This window comes from Danio rerio, chromosome 25 (assembly GCF_052040795.2).
Source record: "Danio rerio strain M-AB ecotype USA chromosome 25, GRCz13ab, whole genome shotgun sequence".
Lineage (NCBI taxonomy): Eukaryota > Metazoa > Chordata > Actinopteri > Cypriniformes > Danionidae > Danio > Danio rerio.
This window is the reverse complement of record NC_141045.1, coordinates 30,569,047-30,589,155: the sequence shown is the minus strand read 5'-3', so window position 1 is coordinate 30,589,155 and position 20,109 is coordinate 30,569,047. Positions and strand designations below refer to the sequence as shown.

The window sequence follows — 20,109 nt, the reverse complement described above, 5'->3', positions numbered from 1 at the left end:
AAAAAAAAGTTACTTTTATTGACTTTTTTTAATAGTTTGAAGTAATATTTTGTCTGGCTGTGTTCAAAATTTTGGCATAATGAAACCTGAAAATAAACTTCAAGTAATTTTTCTGTTATTTTATGGACTTAAACCTCTATATTTTATTTCTTATACAATATATAGTTTCAAACTACTAAATTTTTTTTATTAAAAATTACTTTTTTAAACTGCAATGCTGAATTTTTAATATTAAAGGCAACAAAGCAAAGATTATGGTCACAATGCAATTCATAAATGAAAAAAAAAAAACACGAATTATGAAAATACAGAACCTTTTAGTTACTGGATATTTTTACAGTGTAGCTAGGACATGAACTTCTGCCACATCATCTGCATTTTTCAAAAATTATATTTGCATAAAGAAACTGCTCATTGTCAAAAGTTGTCATAGATAACAGAAGCCAATGGTTCTTAATGTAAAAAGTAATATAATTTAATTTAATTTCATATAATATAATTTCAGAGGAAAACAACACAAAAAAATGGCGTAAATGTTGCCACTAATTTTTTTAAAAAGTCACCGCAAATTTTTTGGCTGCAAAACTCATGATTTTCTTTATGCAAAATCAGGGAGTGACTGGTTGAGTAATAACTAAAACACAGTACACAAACACACACACATACACAGGTATAGTCAAGTGACTAAATTTGATTGCTGGTTGCCAAGTGGGAAAGAAATAAAATAGCAAATAAAATGAAAAATAGCTCATAGCAACAGGCAAAACAAGTGAAACAACATAATAAATAACATGGTCAAGAAAATAAAAAAATTTGAATAAATTGAAAAATGACTAAAATAGAAAACAAAAATACCCTGATATTCCATGACTTGGACAAAAAATAAATATGAAATTCCCTGACTTTTAATGAGTGGTACTGCACGAATGCAGTTTAATCAGCATATCCTGGCTTCAGCAATAGTCACACTAGAATGTGAGCATGCAAAATTCAACACAGCTGAGAAAAAGGAGCGGGAATAAACAAGAAGATGTGACATTCTTAAAACGAGTGATTGCTCCATATTAAAAATTTCTAAACAAAGAAGTAACATTTTAATCTTTGATTGTTGTTACGCATTCAGTTGATGTAAATTTCCAGATCAGAGTTCACCATGCTTAACTCTACAGTGACGTTCAGTTTGCATTTCCAGTCTGGCACATTCACATTCGTATGAGTAGAGGGCAATGGGGTGGAAAAGTCCTAACGATGGTCAACTCTCATTAAAGTGTTGGAGTTGGTATTTGGGTCACCTCTGAATCTACATAGTTTGATAGTATTTAAATGAGCTATAATTGACAAGATATTTTCAAATTAGCTTTGCAGTTTATTACAGATACAAATTTGCCAAAAAAAAAAAAAAGAGCATTCGAAAATATAATAAGAAGAAAAATCTTTAAATTTTAGCTTTGAAAGATTGGCAAGAACTGTTCCTTAACATTGAAAGTTGACATTGGTTCTAGATATTACAAATCTCTTTTCTGATATCAATTCAATTTCAATTCAATTTGACCCAAGTCTGTCCATCAAGACAAGGCTTGGAAGTTTTGCTCATTTCGTCACCATGTAGAACAAGATATACATTTAAACAACAAATAAATAGAACAAATAAACATGTATATTTTTAATATAAATAAAAGTATAACAAAATATTATATATATGGGAGGAAGTAGTAGTAGTACCTGTCATGGTCAATATGCTGGTTGGCATCATACATACAAAAAGGTTTCTCAATAGTTGTACACTCAGTCATGAACTCAATGGAGCCACCGGTGTCTGCAGAAATGTCACAAATGGCCAAAAACCTGATGTAAAAAAATAAATATAGATAAACAATTCCTGTCATTATTTATAGAAAGGTCTAACCACCTTTTAGAAAACTTTACGGTGTGCTTTTGTTATATGAATAGCAACAATAATAGCAGGGGCTCACTTGTGGGGAAGAGCAGGGCAGCCATAATCAGCTGACGATGATGTAGTTACAACAGGTCTAATCAGCCGCTGGGCGTCCAGTCTCCTCAGCAGTCTGGGTGTATGAGGGTCCCAGTATATACCGTTTATTAGACAAGTTGTATAAGGGGCCACCTGTGTGAAAACAATAATGTATCTTTAGGGCATTTTCACCACAAATATTGTCACACTAGTAAATTTTTGGCAAATTCTTAAGGCCAATATTGTCTACTGGCAGTTAATAATGAATCTAGCACAATTTAAGCCACTTAAGCCTAGTTTAAAATAAACAACTTCTTTCCCTATTTCAAAACTATTTGCGTGATGTAAGGCGTCATGATTATTCGTTGGAGACGACAAGATTTAATCATTTCTTCTTGTGTAGTGTGTCATAGTGCATGACAACCAATGCCATGTCTGTGATGCTGATTATCAAAGAAAGTCTTGAAGAGATATTGTACACAGAGTATTTCTGTACTCACATTCACAGATGCAGATCGTCAATCCCAAACAGTTCATCTAAATAGTGGATTTCTAACCTGATTATACTAGGATTGCTCCAGTCAGTGCTTCAAAACTGTATCCAATGGTTCAAACATTGTATCCTGAAGTCAGTGGTTTGTATCACTATGATAATACACTAATGCACACAGCAAAACGGTGACAGATGGGTTTGATGAACATGGAAGTGAAGTTGAACATTTCCCATGGCCTGCACAGTTACCCGATATAATCAAATCTTATTGAGTCAGTTTGGGGTGTTTTAGACAAGCGAGTTAGGAAACGTAGTGATCTGGCCACTATTCTGCAAGCTTAAAATCCCTCTGGTCACTTGGATCTGTCATTCCTAAGCTGAATTAATGCTCTATTGGCTGCAAAACGAGGCCCTACACCAGGGGTGGGAAAACTCTGTCCTGGAGGGCCGATGTCCTGCACAGTTTAGCTCTAACTCTGATCAAACAAACCTGCTTACAGATAATTAGTGATAAGACACTGATTAGCATCAGGGCTTGACATTAACACCCGCCAAATGCGGGAAGATTTCAGGCGTGGCGGGTAAGACAGACACTCCCATTAGCCACTTTGGCTGGTTGAAAAAATTTTTTCGCAGATAATAATTCTTAAAAGCAGGGTTCGACAATAAGGATGGTCCAATATGCATGCAAAGGCGATCTGAGAATTGAGAAGCAACATGACTGACAAAAGTAATTGCGTTTGCGCAAGCAATAGAAAGCAGGTGAATACCGAATGAGAGGATAATCACTCATGCTAACAGCTGAGGTGATGCGAGCGTGAAGCAACTGTGTCTAGAAACACAACTGATGTGATCGGTTCTCTTTCAGGTAGACTAGACAAAAAGTGATGAACATGCACCCACAGTCTTGCTGCTTTTAAGAGCTCCAGATTTGTCTTTTTGTAAGCAGCACCGGTTGCTATTGCTTTAAATATTCTTTGCGTGTGTGTGTGTGTGTGTGTGTGTGTGTGTGTGTGTGTGTGTGTGTGTGTGTGATCATCCTTTCATTATCACACAGTATGCTTTTTTTAATCTGCTTTCTTTTGTGTTAATATGGTTTAATTATCATTTTTTACAATAACATTGCTTTAATAGGAGATTAACTCCCCATTTATGTGTAGTTAACTGGTGATTTGGGCCAGGACAGATTACTGTGCATATGTTTTGTTAAATAAAAAGTATAGCATACAGCTATATTTAGCTTGTTTTTACCCATTTAAAATTTGTGGCTGAGAAATAATTAATTGTTTATGTTTGGTGCGGTCGGAGATCAATTTGGTAAATCCTTATGGTAAAAAAATTATGTGAAATAAAAACTAATTGTAATACTATGAAACCATGACCCATTTGCTCATGATTATTGAGCAAGCTCATACATGACACACAAATGAATGACGAGGTATGTGGAGATAATGCAAAATCTAAAATCAAGCAATTTTAGCATGTCAAAATCATGTGTATAAAATATATTTTCTCAACAACAAAATTGTGGCTAGTGAAAATGGCAAGTGGCTAGTAATGTTGGAAAACTACTAGTCACAGTGGCTGGTGATCAAAAAAGTTAATGTAAAGCCCTGATTAGCATGTTCAGGTGTGTTTGATTAGAGTTGGAGCAAAACTATGCAGGACAAGTTTGCCCTCCCCTGTCCTACACAATACTAAAGAATATATTTAAATATATATATATATATATATATATATATATATATATATATACCAGGGTTCAACGCTAAGATTTTTTTTACTGGGCCGATCGGGCCAGTGGTTGAGATTTTTACTTGCCCTGCAAAAGTTTTCACTGGCCCCACCATAAAAAATAAAAAGTTAATAGCTATTTCTTAATCACATATTTTAAATAATGTGGCAAAATAATGTCTACGAATCTAGAATTTAAACATTTTAAAAATATTAATGAATGTATAATGAGCTAAATTCAAGATTTTATGCAAACGAAAGAGCAGTATGGAAAATGTGCTGGTATTTTACCGCAACTCTAAATTATTTTTATAAAAATGGATTGCCAAACTGACAACTTTTTTCTTTTTTCCATATTCTTAATTTTGTACCCATGTAGTTGTCTGCTTCCAAGACTTTAGAAACAGAAGCTTTCTTTAGTCTCATAGTTTGATGGCCATGTTGCCATCTTTTCACTGTACTGGTTACCAGGTTCCGCAAAAAAATATCGTGGTCATCGTTACTGGCCGATAGGGGCCAGTAACAATCCTGTCTATTGTCCCAAGCGTCTTTCATGCTGGCCCTGGGCCACCGGGGAGCCCTTATTGTTGAGCCCTGTTACACCCATTTACATGTAGACATAGCTTTAGTCTCACACACATGACGGTTAGCCTTGCCCACTTATTTACATGTCGCTGTAAACATGGAAATAAAAAAATTGGTGGACATACTGTCATACCACCCAGCCCTACTTGGTACACTTCTTTTGTATACTTACAGTATCCCTAAAGTGTGACGTGTAGAGCTCAGGGTGGTTTTCGTACTCCAGGGGGTCATAGAGTCCGTCACTCCTCCTCATCAGGTGGTGATGTCTGCTGATCACTGTGGCGTACACTTTCGTCAAGTCTGCAAAGAGGATTAGCATGAGTCAATTTGCGAACACAGCAAAGTGTCAATTACTGCAAACAGCTCACATAAAACCCACCTCCTCTTTTGTGTAACTAAAATACTCAGGAAAAAAAGAAGCAATACCTCCACTCAAAGAGACTTCCTTCAGTTCATGAGGTTCCACAAATTCACAGGGGAGCTCGTTGAAAATGTCTTGAGCGCCCTGAAAGGGAAGCAGTTTCATTTATTTCACACAAAGAATTTTGCCATTCATTTGCTGTTTTTTCTCTGCATGTGTGTGTAAACATGCTAGATGGATACATTTGCACTGTTTAGGGCATCTGAAACACAATGAATTTCAGATGCTGAAAATAAAAGGAATTCAACTTATAATAAAAATTCCCCCCCAAAAAACTAACAAAACTCAACAAAGTATAGCTTTCAATATTAAAGAATCATTAACTCAGACTTTTGCCATAATAAACTACTAATTAGCTGTTTATTAATAGTTAATAAGGTAGTAGTTGGGTTAAGGTATTGGGTAGGATTAGCAATGTACAATAAATGTTTACTTAATAAGTAATTAACAACGTAATAAGGTAATAAGCCAGTAATTTATAATAGTGAGAATTGGTACTTAAACTAAAGTGTTACCCTTATTTACGTTCCATTACCCTTAATCTTACCTTGGACACGTTGCCGGTGCCGGTAAACACAAATGTAAGAGGGCCTATGGACTTGGGCATCAGACCTAAAGATATTTCATATCCACAATCCCTTACTGCCTGGATGGCCTGGCTGACATTTCTATAGTTGTGTGCCATACCAATATGCTGTAAAGTGGAAAAAATATATAGGTGTAATTAAAAACCTACAGAGGCCAAGAGAGCTTATCGTGCTGGAATTTAAGAAAACACATGGAATTACAAAAATGCCAGCAAATTAAGAAAAGATCTTCATCTGTTTGACAGTGCATGTGCTGCAAATCCTCACAACGCATACACACAAAAAAAATAAATAAATAAAAAAGAAACACTGCATTTTCCCACAACACAAACAAATTACAAAACGCACAGCATTTTCTGACAACGCAAAAAGAATGGACCACAAAGAAATGTTTCAAGGGGACCCAAAAACGTGATGGACACCATTATTACTCTATGAAGAAGAAAGGGGAGTTTTTATTTGTTTATTTTAATATCCCAATTGCGATGTCTTTAATATTTATTAGCCTAAATAACCATAACCTAAATATCCTGATCCGTTAAGTTTTAGGGTCTCCTTGAAACAATTTCCATTGTATTGAGAGAAAATGCAGAACGTTTTTGTCAAATTTTGTGTTGTGTGAAAATACAGCGTGTTTTTTTAAATGTGTTTGCATTGTGGCAATTTGCAGCTGTCAAACTGATGAAGATATTTTCTTAATTTGCTGATGTTTTTTTGTAATTGCATGTTTTTTCTTAAATTATAGCACGTTAAGCTTTCTCGGCCATTAAGAACCACCATATGAACAAATCATTCATATGAAGTCTCCAAATGTATGTGGTTAACCAAAAAGTTTACATTATAAAAAAAAAATACCATAAATGGTGTGTGGTGTCCAAGGGCAAGGAAACGCAGGCCCAGACCATGCAAAATGTTTATCATTCCTATAACAGATATAGACAGCAAGTTAAACATTTAGCAAGAAAATTTTATAATATCTGCTTGCATGCAAAAGTTAAGTGTAAAAAGATATTATTTGACTAAAATGATGACTTGACCAAAAGCAGTCAAATCAGCCATATAATAAAAAACTATAAATAAATAAATAAATACATTTAAAATAACAGTTTTCTACTGTATTGTTAGATATTTAAGATCCAATTTATCCTTGTGATACAAACTTAAATTTTCCAGACATTGTTTAAGTTTTTAGTGTTGCATGATCCTTCAAAAATATTTTTAATATTTTTATTTGGCACTTACAAAACATCTTATAATTAATGTAAAAAATAGGTATTTCTGTATTCTTTGATAAGCAGAAACCTTAAAAGAACCACATTTCTTATTAAAATAAATCCTGTGTTAAATTATTAACACTGACTCTGATACTTTAGAAAAGTTGTGCTGTTCTCAAAAAATTGTAATATGTAAATGTTTAATTTTCCTTTTCAAATCTGAAATGACATGATGTGGAATCAAAAGCTACCATACCTGCAACACCAGCCCACTGTCCAAATGCTACAATTCTGTAGCCATTAGGATCCACCATTTTTTCATAATCAATGAGTCGAACTTCCTAAAAAAAGAAGAAAAATGATGATACATCAGTCACTTGTGAACGCTGATTCCCTCCAATACACATTTCCCAACACATATAACACTAAAGAGAGTTTTTGTGTGTGTGTGTGTGTTTTCAATCTATAAAAAAATTCACCTTTTTAAGAAGGTCATCAAGGAGTCCCATGTTTGCCTCCTGTGCTTTAATTGTGTGAGAGAAGAAGGCGTAGGTCTTTCGGGGGTACACCTTTTCTTCTGGGGGCCTTTTCACACCAATGATGAGAGATGCTTCTGAGATGTCCTCCTGGATAACAGCGCCTGCCTTTTCATAGTACTGAAAACCAGAAACAATCTTTAGCCTGCTCAACCAAATTAGATTTGAATTAAAATGTTGGAAATATCAAGAGGACATATTAAGGGCCTCAAAAAGTTTTCAAATTGTATGTCAGTCAGACATTGCATCTAAAAGCACGTGGAAAGCATGAGCATGAAAAAGAATTAATAAGTGAACGGCCTATTTCACGGCAGCGTCAGAGGTCTATAATCTATGCATTGACAAAACAAATCTGTGAACACACATACAACTACTTCTGATATTTGGTCAAGCAGAACATTGGAGCCTTACTTGAGTTTGACAACTTGTACGCTAACACGCACGCACGGATGCACGCACGCCCGCACACACACACTTGTTTTGTCATAGGTCTGATCTAGAGTCAATTTGTTACAGCTTTACTAGGTGCAGGGCTCAACAATAAGGACTGGCCGATGGCCCGGGGCCAGCGTGAGAGAAGCTTGGGACAGTAGACAGAATCGTTACTGGCCTGATCAAGCCACTGATGCCCTGTCACTAAAGTTTAATTTGTCTGTAAATATTTGTCAATCGTATGCAAATACAGTCAGAATCGAGAAACAGTGTGTGTTTTTAAGACTTAAAATGCTAACTTCTCTGTTTCTCTAATCTGATTGGATGTTGTAAGCATGTTATTTTTCTGTAACAACCAGTACAGCGAAGAGACAGCAACATGGCGGAAACATCAAGTGATGATGCTAAAGGAAAACATTTGTTTCTAACGTCTTGGAAGCAGACATTTACAAGGGTACTCCACGACTAAAAAAATGAAGTGTTTTGTACAGTTTGCCATCAGTTTGGCAGGTCAGCTATCTTATGTTTTGCGATAAAATACCTGCACATTTTGCTACTTTTGTTTGCAAAACACTTTGAATTTTGTTCATTATACATTTATTAACTTTTTTTTTTTTTAAATATTGAAATTCTAGATTTACAAACATTTTGACACATTTTTATATTTGTGGCTAATAAATAGCTTCAAACTTTTTTTTGGTAGGGCCAGTGAAAATATTGGCAGGGAAAGTAAAAATCTGAACAACTGGTCCTATCGGGCAGGTAGAAAAAATCCTTAGCGTTGAACCCTGAGGTGATTTTTATTTTATGTCGGCTTAAGAGACGTGCTTGATAAAGATTTAATTGCTTTTCTTTTGAACTATGTTTCAGTTTCACACTGTAAACCCCCATGAGTCCCCACATCCTCCGCTCGTTCTACACCTGCACTGTAGAGAGCATCATGTCTGGCTGTATCACAACCTGGTAAGGAAATAGCACCAGCAGCAATCGCAAAGGCCTACCTAGGATTGTGTGAACTGCTGGACATCTACACCAGGCGGTGCATGAGGAAAGTCAAGAGAATTATCAGCGACTCCAGCAACCCAAGCCATAGACTTTTCTCTCTGCTACCCTCAGGCAGATGGTTTCGCAGCATCCGGTCACGCGCCAGCCGACTGAAGGAAAGCTTCCTCCCTAAGACTAGCAGGCTGATGAACACTCAACACACCTCACACAGACTATTCCATACCCCTCACTGCACACCATCAATATGTAGCATGCACTGCACTTCAACCAATCCATCCTTAAAACATTACTGCCTACAACTATGTAGACACCTATTCATTGTACATATCGCTGTCAATCTTCAATTGTCCTGTTTTTTTGAGGAGTATGCTGTTATATTTTGCACTGTCTGTATTTAACACAGTCATTGTATTTGCACTGTCTGTATTTTGCACTGTCGTTGTTTTTGCATCTGTATTCTGTTCTGTATTTTGCACTGTCTGGAGCCAGCACCTAAGCTTATCACTCATCATAGCACACATGCTGCTGATGATGTGACAATAAAGGTGATTTGATTATACACATATTCAGTCTGTCTGTAACAAAATCATGATTAAAATTGTTTATTTCTTGAATATTGCTCAAGAAAATTTATTTTGCCCATATTGCACAGCCCTACAGAGTATTATGTAATCTATTAAATTAACCAATAAATTGTCATTTTTAATGCCTACCCCCACTCCAACCCTAAACCGCCACAGTACTGTAAAAATATTAATTATTGTTATACAGCGTCAAAAAAAAAAAAAATGCTGCTATATTGATGTGCATATCACACTTCCGGCGCTGGATATCGGATCTAGACTTTACTTTCTAAACGGAAGTTCTAAGCATCCTACCGGAAGGCGCTGGTCACTGTAGCACCCTTCATGCAGAAATGAAGAAAAAGGTCTACACAGTCACAGTACTGTAAAAATATTATTAAACTATTAATATCAAACCATAAAAACCGTATCAAACTATTAATGCTGATGAACAGATTCTTCCACTCTATGATATAAATAAAATGTAACCACTATTAATTTAAATAACAATGCAACACACAAATTCTCCATCAAAGGAACGCGAACAACATAGTGCATACAGTTATTCAACGACTCACTCTGTCATGGATGGCTCTTCTGTTGGAGGGCTGCACGAGCACCTTGTGTCCAGCCGCTGTGATCTCCCTGACGTGTCGTGGGGCGAGGGGCGCACGTCTCTCCCACACGTTGACATCCTCACGCCGGATGGCGATCACACTTTTGTGATTCTGCTGGTTATGCTGAGACCTCCGCTGACAGCACATGCAGCCCCTAAACCCTCTGCCCTGGCTCCTCACAAGACGCAGCATGACTGGACTAGCTTCCAAAACACACAGGTTACAACCGATACACACTTATGAAAATCCCACTAAAGCAATATTGAACGTGAAGGACAGCCAAGCAGAAAAGTGAACGAAGAAACCCAGTCTTTGTTTGTAATGGAGAGAAATACATTCGAAAACCGTTTTCATTTTTATACTACTTTGAAATGACTGAGTAACCAGCTAGACAAGTTAATGGATGAATGAATGACTAGATATTATCTTAATATCTGCAATTAGCAACAAGATACATTCATCAGTGAGAACAGAGATGCCCAAACTAGGGCCCACGGGTTAAAGTTGGCCCTTGGTAACCTTTAATTTGGCCAGCCATCCCATCTTAAAGATGAGCTTGTTTTTATTGGTAGTTTGTTTAATTGTTGAGCAACAAAAAAGCTAACAAATATTGTTTCAATAAAAGGTTGTGATTTAAAAAAATACACTGTGACTGATGGATAGAAGACCATGTAAAAGGCAGGTGCAGCTTTACTAGCATATTTGGCATTGATCTCCACTGGTTTAAAATAACTCTTATTCTAATAAGTTCATTACAAAATGTAAAAAAGTATATTGCATTATTTAATATAATTGGGTATATTTGTTTATTTATTAATAATATGAAATAAATTAAGAAATTAGCCATGGAAAGTTTTATGTATTAAACACTCAAAAATATATATATATATTTTGCTGCTTTTTCAACCTACTTATGTAAAATAAGTGGGAATAACACAATTCTTTAGAGATTCTTTTGGGACAACTTAATTGTTTTCTGTTTAATCCACTTAAATGTGTTAAGGTAATTGATTTGTGTTGAGACAACCCGAATGAATTGAATGAATGGAACTCTGCATTTTTTTAAAGTGCAGTTTGATATACTTAGTTTTAGCCCACAGCTCTCAATCAAATTTGGTTTTTGGCCCGTCATAACAAAATGTTTGGGCACACCTGAGTTAGAAAATATCTATAATACTTTGGTCACACTTTACAATAAGGTTTCATTAATGTTATTAATGTATTTATTGACAAATTAATAATGATCAAAACACGCACAGCATTCATTAATCAAAGTTTAACATTCATTAATGCATTATTAAAATCTAAACACATGCTTGTTAACATAAATGCACTGAGCTAATAACACTAAAAAGACAAATTATATTTTAATTACTAATACAGACTTTTTGTAAAGTGTTACACTTATTTAAAACTACTGATATTATAACTTCTTTTATTATACAAAAATGTTTTTTTTTAGTCACTGCCAGCTGTCAGTTTTTTTTTTTTCTGAGGACTACATTTGTTAAATGGATCATTAATAACCATGATGTTCAACTGCTGCTCACAAAACTAGCAACAACTAATGAACTATTTCTGTATGTGCTGCGATGGTTTAACATTTATTTCAAACTTAAGTCTAGCATATATCTTATGAATCATATGTAGCATGTCATATGACCACATGAACTTGAAATGTGGTTTAAATTTCTTAGAATAAAAAAAAAAAAACTAATGGATTGCACACTAATCTGTCAGTAAATGTGCTTCATCATATTCATATTAGAACTACTGCAAAGAAGAAACACGTAGTTGAAGTCAGAATTATTACCCCCTTTTTTCTTTTTTTAAATACTTCCCAAATAATGTATAATGTTAACAGAGCAAAGACATTTTCACAGCATGTCTGATAATATTTTTTCTTTTGAAGAAAGTCTTATTTGTTTTATTTCAGCCAGAATAAAAGCAGGTCAAAGTTCAAAAGGTCAAAATTGCCCCTTCAAGCAATATTTCTTTCGACAGTCTACAGAACAAACCATTGTTATACAATAACTTGACTAATTACCCTAATCTGCCTAGTTAACCTTATTAATGTAGTTAGGCCTTTAAATGTCACTTTAATTTGTACAGAAGTGTCTTGAAAAATATCTAGTAAATATTATTTACCGTCATCATGGAAAAGATAAAATAAATGAGTTATTAGAAATGAGTTATTAAAATTATTATGTTTAGAAATATCATACGATCTAATTTTCTACATTTTATTGTAATGCAAAATAATAATAATAATAATAATAATAATAATATGTATAACACCTTGTAAAACTTTTGAAACTATTTGTTTTCTTAAGATGAATTCACAACTAAACATAATTTATGAACTATTTTGTTTTTAAAACTAAATCTTTACTGGTTTGAATGCTGGTCCAAGATTGAAGGTGAGGGACACATTTGCGCAGATGTAATCATTTTTAAACTCGCCGTTTAAAATATGATAGAAAACAACATTTTATATGATTTTACTTTTACTTCGATCGCTTACCTTGCTTACTGGTTAAATCCACCCCTGTTCATAGAGCGAGGTTATCTTAAAAAGAGTATCATTTTCATTATCAGACACAGAGCCTTGCAATATTTGCTGTTGTTGCTCAAGGGTAATGTTGTCACATTTACATGGGGCAAGCTGTCAGAATGGGAACTTGCTCTGAGAAGAATAATTTACATGCATTAACAAGAAAAACAATTTTAAAAAAGGTGGTGTTAACCACAACCAACAACAACAATACAGACTTATTTAATAAAATAATATTTAGCTAAATTAGCTAATTTATTGGTTTTATTTTGAAACCTAACATAGAAAGACCTGCCTCAAAGCCTCATGGTTAATGAAAAAAAAGCCTTTGCTGCTGCATATGCTTGATTTCATACTGGATCAACAAGTGTATTGTGCCTGGATGAATTTTTATAAACAAACGACATGTCACCACCTACCTGTGCTCTTAGATTTAAGCAGTTTTCTTGTGGTCTACAGCGTGGCGCAGGCTGAATAATCACATTAGCAAGAAGTCATATGCACTGTAGGTTTATATATAAACAGCAATGATGACTGACTGTGTCGCGTAAAAGTGAATGGCGCGGAAAATAACGCCACGGGATTGACCTGTTTTACGACTTCAGGCAAACAGTGTGGCGCTAACTAGACCTATCCATGCGGTATATATTACAGCACATATATTTGTTGCTGCTTGGAATGCATCTCCGCTTCCGTGAAGTAATCCGAGCCCTGGCTTAGTTTCCACCAATCCCGACCCAGAACGCGGATCTGCCTCCTCTCGTGCCCTTGACGTCGCGTCGCAGCTTTATGACTGAGCAGAATGAAAACCGGTCAAAACATGCCCCACCCCTACGCGCTCTCTCTCGCGCTCTTCTACAAGAGAGGTGATGATGAGGTAAAAGTTTTTTCTCTATCATTGGTTTTATCCTTTTTTTAGAAGTAAAAGGCATTTTAATAAAACCACAACATATAACGTTCACTTTAAAGTTCCTGAATAAGCTATGCTTCAACATTTCTTATTTAAGAAGGTGTTTTCAGCAGAGTAAGAATGTTTGAACCCCTAATTTAGATTAACGGGCACGTCCCACAGGTGACATTCTTCAGAACATATTTAAACCTAAACGATGTCTAAACCTGACTTAATCTTGACTAACTATATATCATATGAATAGGCTAGTATATCATTTATAACTCTGAAATAAACATTTTGGTGACAGTTAAGAGGTAACGAGTTTCCCAACCTTTGGTTTTATTACTTTTTGACGTTTTAGGCATGGATATAATTTTTTTCGACAATCAATCAATCAATCAATCATTCATTCATTCATTCATTTTCTTGTCGGCTCAGTCCCTTTATTAATCGGGGGTCGCCACAGCGGATTGAACCGCCAACTTAGCAAGTTTTTTACGCAGCGGTTGCCCTTCCAGTCGCAACCCATCTCTGGCAAACATCCACACACACATTCACACACACACTCATTCACTACAGACAATTTAGCCTACCCAATTCACCTGTACTGCAGGGGAAAACGGAGCACCCAGAGGAAACCCACGCGAACGCAGGGAGAACATGCAAACTCCACACAGAAACGCCAACTGAGCCTAGGCTCGAACCAGCGACCTTCTTGCTTTGAGGCAACAGCACTACCTATTGCGCCACTGCTTCGCCCTCAATCAATGCTTGACAAAGAACCAATAAATAAATAAATAAATAAATAAATAAATAAATAAATAAATAAATAAATAAATAAATAAATAAATAAATAAATAAATAAATAAAATTCTTTCAGGAAGATTATGACATCATTCCCTCATGTTAAAAGTTAATTCTGGTTCAGTCACCTTGTCGGCTGTGAACAAGAATGTTATATATATATATATATATATATATATATATATATATATATATATATATATATATATATATATATATATAATAAATGTCAAAAAATAAAAAAATAAAAAAATTCAATATTGCATAAAAATAGCCAGCTGGCGGGAGGGGGGTGGGGGTGGGGGGTGACAAAAGGTCCAGAATTTGTCATATAATTTGTCCTATTTTGACTGCTATGCATTCATAAACAGTAAAAACAACCTAGAAAAGGCTTTAAGACCAAGCGGAATCCTGGTGTGAGTGGTTAAGTTAATCAGTTTGGCCAATGTTAACAATTATCTTTCAATAGTCCAACATCCAAAAACATCTGACTTAAGTGAATTCATCTTTTGCTACTATATTGTTTTTAAATAAACAAAGAAAACATTTGACAAGTAACATTCATTTTAAATCTTGGACCTTAAGAAAACATGACCCAAACTTTGAAGCACCAAAAGTGGCCTATATTAAAATCAAATTGAATACTAAATTGGCTATACTGTTATGCATGCATTTTTAAATGCAATTTTTACAAGAGAGCCCAGAAAAAGCTATAAATAATTGTTATGTTTTTTGTTTGTTTGTTTGTTTTTTCAAATGTCCAAATTCTGACTGAGGAAAGTTAATTGAGGCCTGTTTATTTGCAATCAATTACAATGGGCTAAAGTTTTTTTTAATTAGACACTATTTTTTCTAATGATTTAATAAATTTGAATTTAAATAAATATTTGTCATATTTCTTTATTTTTGGTACACCAAACAGTGTGATTTTGATGTGTGCTTAAAATGTCAGCTAAATTCAGTATTTAAATTTCATAGATTTAAAAAATGAGGCGAATAACTTTGAGAATTAAGAACCCTTTCACCAGGCTGGCTACGGGCCTGAGGATACAAAACAAAAACTAAAAAGGTTAAGCCTAGGCCAAATAGCCTTAAAAAAAAGTTGCTATAGAATTCGAATACGAAATTTAATTCAGCGTGGTTAAACCTGGTTAGGAGGTCGCAGGCGGATATAGGCTATTTAAAGGGATAATTCGCCAAAAAGAATGTCGCACTAGCCTATATAATCACACTCGGTTCCATATCATTTTCGAGCCGTTTTTTCTCTGTTGAGCACAAAAGAATATAATTTAAAATGGTTGGAAACCAACAAACACTGAGTTCCATAGTAGGCAAAACAATAAGTTACCCAGCAAACAATTTTGTGATTCATAGACGTCTAATAGACATCTAAACTTCAACAGCTTGGCTAAAACAAGGCTAAACTTGAGCTGTCAATGAAAGTCTAAGGACATCTAAGAATAGCCCAAAACTAGCTAGTCGTCAAGAAGACAGATAAATAATAATAATGACAATAATAATAATAATAATAATAATAATAATAATAATAATAATAAGTTATAACTCCTTACATTTATATAGCGCCCTTTTATGCCTATTTTAGATGTCTATTAGATTTATACTGACAGCCCAAATTTAGCCTTGTTTTAGTCGAAACGATTATAGACTATGTCTATTAGATTAGACATATTTAAAAAAAATGCTTGCTTGGTACCAAATTCCAAGATTTTTTTATTTCCAAAAAAACTTATTTTGTGATCAACAGGAAAAAAACCTCAAACAGGTATGTGATACGTGTTGACAGAATTTACATTTTTGGCTAAACTATCCAAATAACTTTGAAATATATTGGAGTAGGCTATGGGAGCTGTTCAGTGTTGTGGTGCTGAAGTATTTTACGAGCCCACCCATTCATGTTCTGAGGTCTATTATAAAAATATATATATTTGAACAGAAGGTTTGGATTTTTCAATATATTGCAACAAACCATAATTAGAAAATGTCATTTGAATATCCTTGGCCAGAAGCTATAAGGTACGTTGAGCTTAAACTAATTTCACAAGCAAGAATACTTTATGTGACGGATTTCAGATTTGACAACATTTTCTCGGAATAATAAGTGAGTTACAATTTACTCTTTAAACCAAAATTATTTTAATAGCCAGATAATACAGTGAATGTACACCTACAGGTCCTGCAAACTATAAAACGTTTTCCTCAGCTTTGTCCACTAGAGGGGGCCTTTTCTCCTCATAATGTGCGCAAAGTGTGATAATTGTAACAGCAAGTGCAAATAGTGAGTACCAAAATTATTATACTAATTATGGCATTTAAATTGTATTTACATATGCGATATTTTCACTATATGGTTCTTAATGAATATTGCATGACGACAGAGAAAGGCTTGATCTCTGAGATTTAGCTATTAGGCCAAGTTCAGAAGTCCGCGCGTCTCATGAAACGCAATCTTGTATTATTCACACAGAAAAAACATATATATATAGCATAAGATATGTTTTTATTTGGATTCCCTATCCCCTTTATCATATGTTTTATATTCTTATCTGACAGATCAGATGTCACTTGAAATATACAACAAACCTTGCATATATATTCACATTGATTTAAAACGTTTACAGTTGGCAAACAGGCTAATACAAAGAAGTGTATAAATAATAAACATATAAAATGGGGTTTAAATACACAGCGGTCACGAGAATATACGGATTTCAGTTACTCTCTTTAAGTTAATGACAACAGTACAGTTTTAAATAAATAAGACTGTCGTTATACCCTGAGAGTAAAAAGAATCAATCTACCATTCACAGACGAGCTTCAACAATGAAGACGGTCGCTCAAAAAAAATCTTACAAATAATATTAAAAAACACATTTAGAAAAATAAAACGTTGCATGCGCGATTAGATTTCTTTTTCTCCGGACCATTTTTACCAAAGGATCTTTTTTCACTGACCCTCCGTGTTTCCAGTGGGTGTCGGTGGTGAGTGGGGTCCAGGGGAAATGTCGTGCAGTTTCCTAATATGTTTTTTAAGATCAAAGTTCCTGCAGAAACCTTTGCCGCATGTCGGGCATGTGAAAGGCTTCTTGTCGTTGTGCGTGTGCATGTGAAATGTAAGGTTGTACACCTGGTGGAAGGCTTTGTTGCAGATATTGCACTTGAACTGTTTTTCTCCGCTGTGGGTCAATTTATGGTTCTTGTAGTTTCCTTGGAAAAAAAAAAAACATGGGATTTTATTAATCAATATTTCGCTTATAGCATATATATATATATATATATATATATATATATATATATATATATATATATATATATATATATATATATATATATATATATATAAATATATATATATATATATTCAATTCGAGAACAGCTACCTTTCTGATGAAATCCTTTGCCGCAGAATTCACAAATGAAGGGTTTGTATCCTGCGTGAATTCGGGTGTGAGTGTTGAGAGTTGAACTTCGGTTAAAAGCTTTGCCGCATTGGTTGCATTTATGCGGCTTTTCCTGTGGACATCAGATAAGAACAATCACTGGTAAATGGAAATAGATTTAGCTATTTAATTTAGTTATTATTGCTGAAATTATTCTTGTTGTATTTGTAAATATTTTTGTTATTATGTTTATTTAAAAAATAGACTTTGTTTAATTTTATCGCTATCTGTTCATTATTTCTATATTTCTATTATCAAAAAAAAAAAAAAAAAACGTTAAGTCATTGAACTCGGCATGGAAAAGCTCAAAAACATATTAAGAGTTTTCTTTAGCAGAGAGAAAAAGTTAAATGTAACCCGGCGATTTCATTGAGCTGTATTCTTATATGTTCTGTAATTGAAACGGCAACACATGAACATTGTTTTTCTTGTACACTCTTAAAATAAAAGGTTCTTTATTGGAATTCTTGGATCCATGAAGAACTTTAGAATCTTTTCATTTCACAAAAGAATCTTTATTGTGGAAAAACTTATTTCGATTTGTTATTTATAGTAATTTAATGAAACATGTATTAAATGTTTACTAAAAGGTTCCCCGAGGACCCAAAAAAATAGCGCTTCTAACTTTTGCATCACTGCAAAAACGTTCTGAGACTTGTATTTTTTATTTCACGAAAAAATCAAATGAACAAGATGTTAACACCAATGATTACGACATTTAAGAGTAGGCTATAATTTAAAAAAATTGCGAATTAGTTGCAAAAATTCGTTTGAGATATTACATTTACAGATGTCAGATTTATTTATTTGTAAACTAATTTGCTAAAAAAAAACTAAAAACTAAAATAAAACAGATTTATTTATTTGTAAACTATGCGCATAATTACCTGAGTGTGGATAATTTTATGGCGACACAGGGTGCTCGCTTGTCTGAATCCTTTGCCGCATACTTTGCAGACGAACGGTCTGGCGCCCGTGTGAACCGGCATGTGACGCGTTAAATTATAGTGCGCGTTGAACACCTGCAATTGCAAATTGTGTTAAAGAATGGGAGAAAGAGAGAAGACATGCGGTGTGTGCTAAAAGAAAAAATAGATTTCGTTCGTCTCACCTTGCCACAAACTTCACAGGTGAACACCTTTGGTTTGGTTTGAGGAGAGCCGCTGTTTACTTTAGCCGCCGAGTTCTTGAACAACTTCTCCGACAAGATGTGCGCGCTCTCCTTCATGTAATGGTGCAGATGAGAGTGAGAAAGCTCCTTAAAAGAAACGCCAGGAGGACACCTGTCCGCAACGGCCCCCTGTTTGCTTTTCTCCGAGGAGAACAGGCTCTTCTGGCGCGCGTGGAGCGGCGTGTTGAGGAGATAGGATGCCATGGGGTGCAGGTTCACCAGACCCGCGTGAGGCGGACACGCACCTTCCCCGCAGTTCAGGTAACAGACGGCGGCTCCCATGGCGTGGAACGACGACTGGTTGACCACGCGCGGCCGGAATAGTTTGTACTGTCCGATGGCCGGAGCCGCATCTTGCTGCTCGTTCTTGTAGTTCAGTCCGATGCTCAACAGCTCGTTCGCGTTGTACGCAAAAGTATCAGGGTGGTCTAATCCATTGATGTGAAGTTTATGAGGCGGCTCGCAGGCGAGTGGCATGAGGGGGATCATGCAGTGCAACGGGGCGGGAGACTGCTTGGGCTCCGCTTTCCCCACGGGAGCTTGGAATAAGTTCGGGAACGGTATCGACTTTGGTTCGGGCGTCCTGGCCATAATCCTTTCGATCGAAAACGCGAGAGGCTTGGAGCTCGCGATCATGCTTCCTCCAGTCGAAGCCGAAGGGGCGCCGAATATTCCCGCTGAGTGGTACAGCGCGCTGTCCATGACTTGAGCGCAGCACCTGTACCTGTGTCCTCCTTTTGTAGATAAGTTTGATTCCTCTCAGTGACCCGCAAGAAAAGACATCATCAAGCGCAAAGGCCCCCCTGGCTGCTCCGCTGCTTGTCAATTGCGGACAATCAGCACTTATGTCCGCCCCGGATTGCTCAATAAAGAGTGTTTTGTCAATAGCGCAACTCAGGGCTCACCACGCGCGCACGTCAAAGACACGTAAAGCAGCCCAGATGCTCGATTTAGTTATATCAATCACTAGAGCGGCTTTTTCCCCTCTCCCTCCCTGCACTTGTCCTACACACTGATGTGGGTGACTAACTGAAGAAGGTGCTCTTTATTAGCACTGTAAAGCGCTGGGCG

The 20,109-nt window shown here is 35.5% G+C and overlaps 2 protein-coding genes and 1 long non-coding RNA gene across 35 annotated transcripts in view; 1 reads left to right on the top strand and 2 right to left on the bottom strand.

The window, feature by feature from the left end:
- The window catches only part of aass (aminoadipate-semialdehyde synthase), a 56,041-nt gene extending 42,566 nt beyond the window's left edge, over window positions 1–13,475 (bottom strand). For 10 of the 32 annotated variants that reach the window (XM_087310818.1, XM_087310821.1, XM_087310825.1 and 7 more), the window contains exons 1-10: window positions 13,133–13,475; window positions 10,121–10,362; window positions 7,486–7,662; window positions 7,263–7,347; window positions 6,648–6,715; window positions 5,753–5,899; window positions 5,211–5,289; window positions 4,957–5,084; window positions 1,974–2,125; window positions 1,723–1,845 (exon numbers count right to left, since the gene is read on the bottom strand). In XM_087310818.1, the coding sequence (XP_087166944.1) occupies window positions 1,723–1,845; window positions 1,974–2,125; window positions 4,957–5,084; window positions 5,211–5,289; window positions 5,753–5,899; window positions 6,648–6,715; window positions 7,263–7,347; window positions 7,486–7,662; window positions 10,121–10,351 (1,190 nt within the window). In that variant the 5' untranslated portion in view covers window positions 10,352–10,362; window positions 13,133–13,475. 32 annotated transcript variants of the gene reach the window in all.
- Window positions 13,476–13,502: 27 nt separating this feature from the next.
- Window positions 13,503–20,109, top strand: part of LOC147837863 (uncharacterized) — a 39,819-nt gene continuing 33,212 nt past the window's right edge. Inside the window, exon 1 of the long non-coding RNA XR_015526624.1 lies at window positions 13,503–13,590. This is a non-coding gene — a long non-coding RNA (uncharacterized LOC147837863). The remainder of the gene's footprint in view (window positions 13,591–20,109) is intronic.
- fezf1 (FEZ family zinc finger 1) lies at window positions 16,909–20,057 on the bottom strand. Of its 2 annotated transcripts, none has more exons than XR_015525781.1 (4): window positions 18,979–20,057; window positions 18,740–18,889; window positions 17,808–18,689; window positions 16,909–17,634 (listed from the first exon to the last, which is right to left on the bottom strand). XR_015525781.1 is itself a non-coding variant. In NM_001114348.1 (4 exon segments), coding segments are annotated over 4 exon segments (1,290 nt in total). In that variant the 5' UTR covers window positions 19,741–20,057; the 3' UTR covers window positions 16,913–17,374.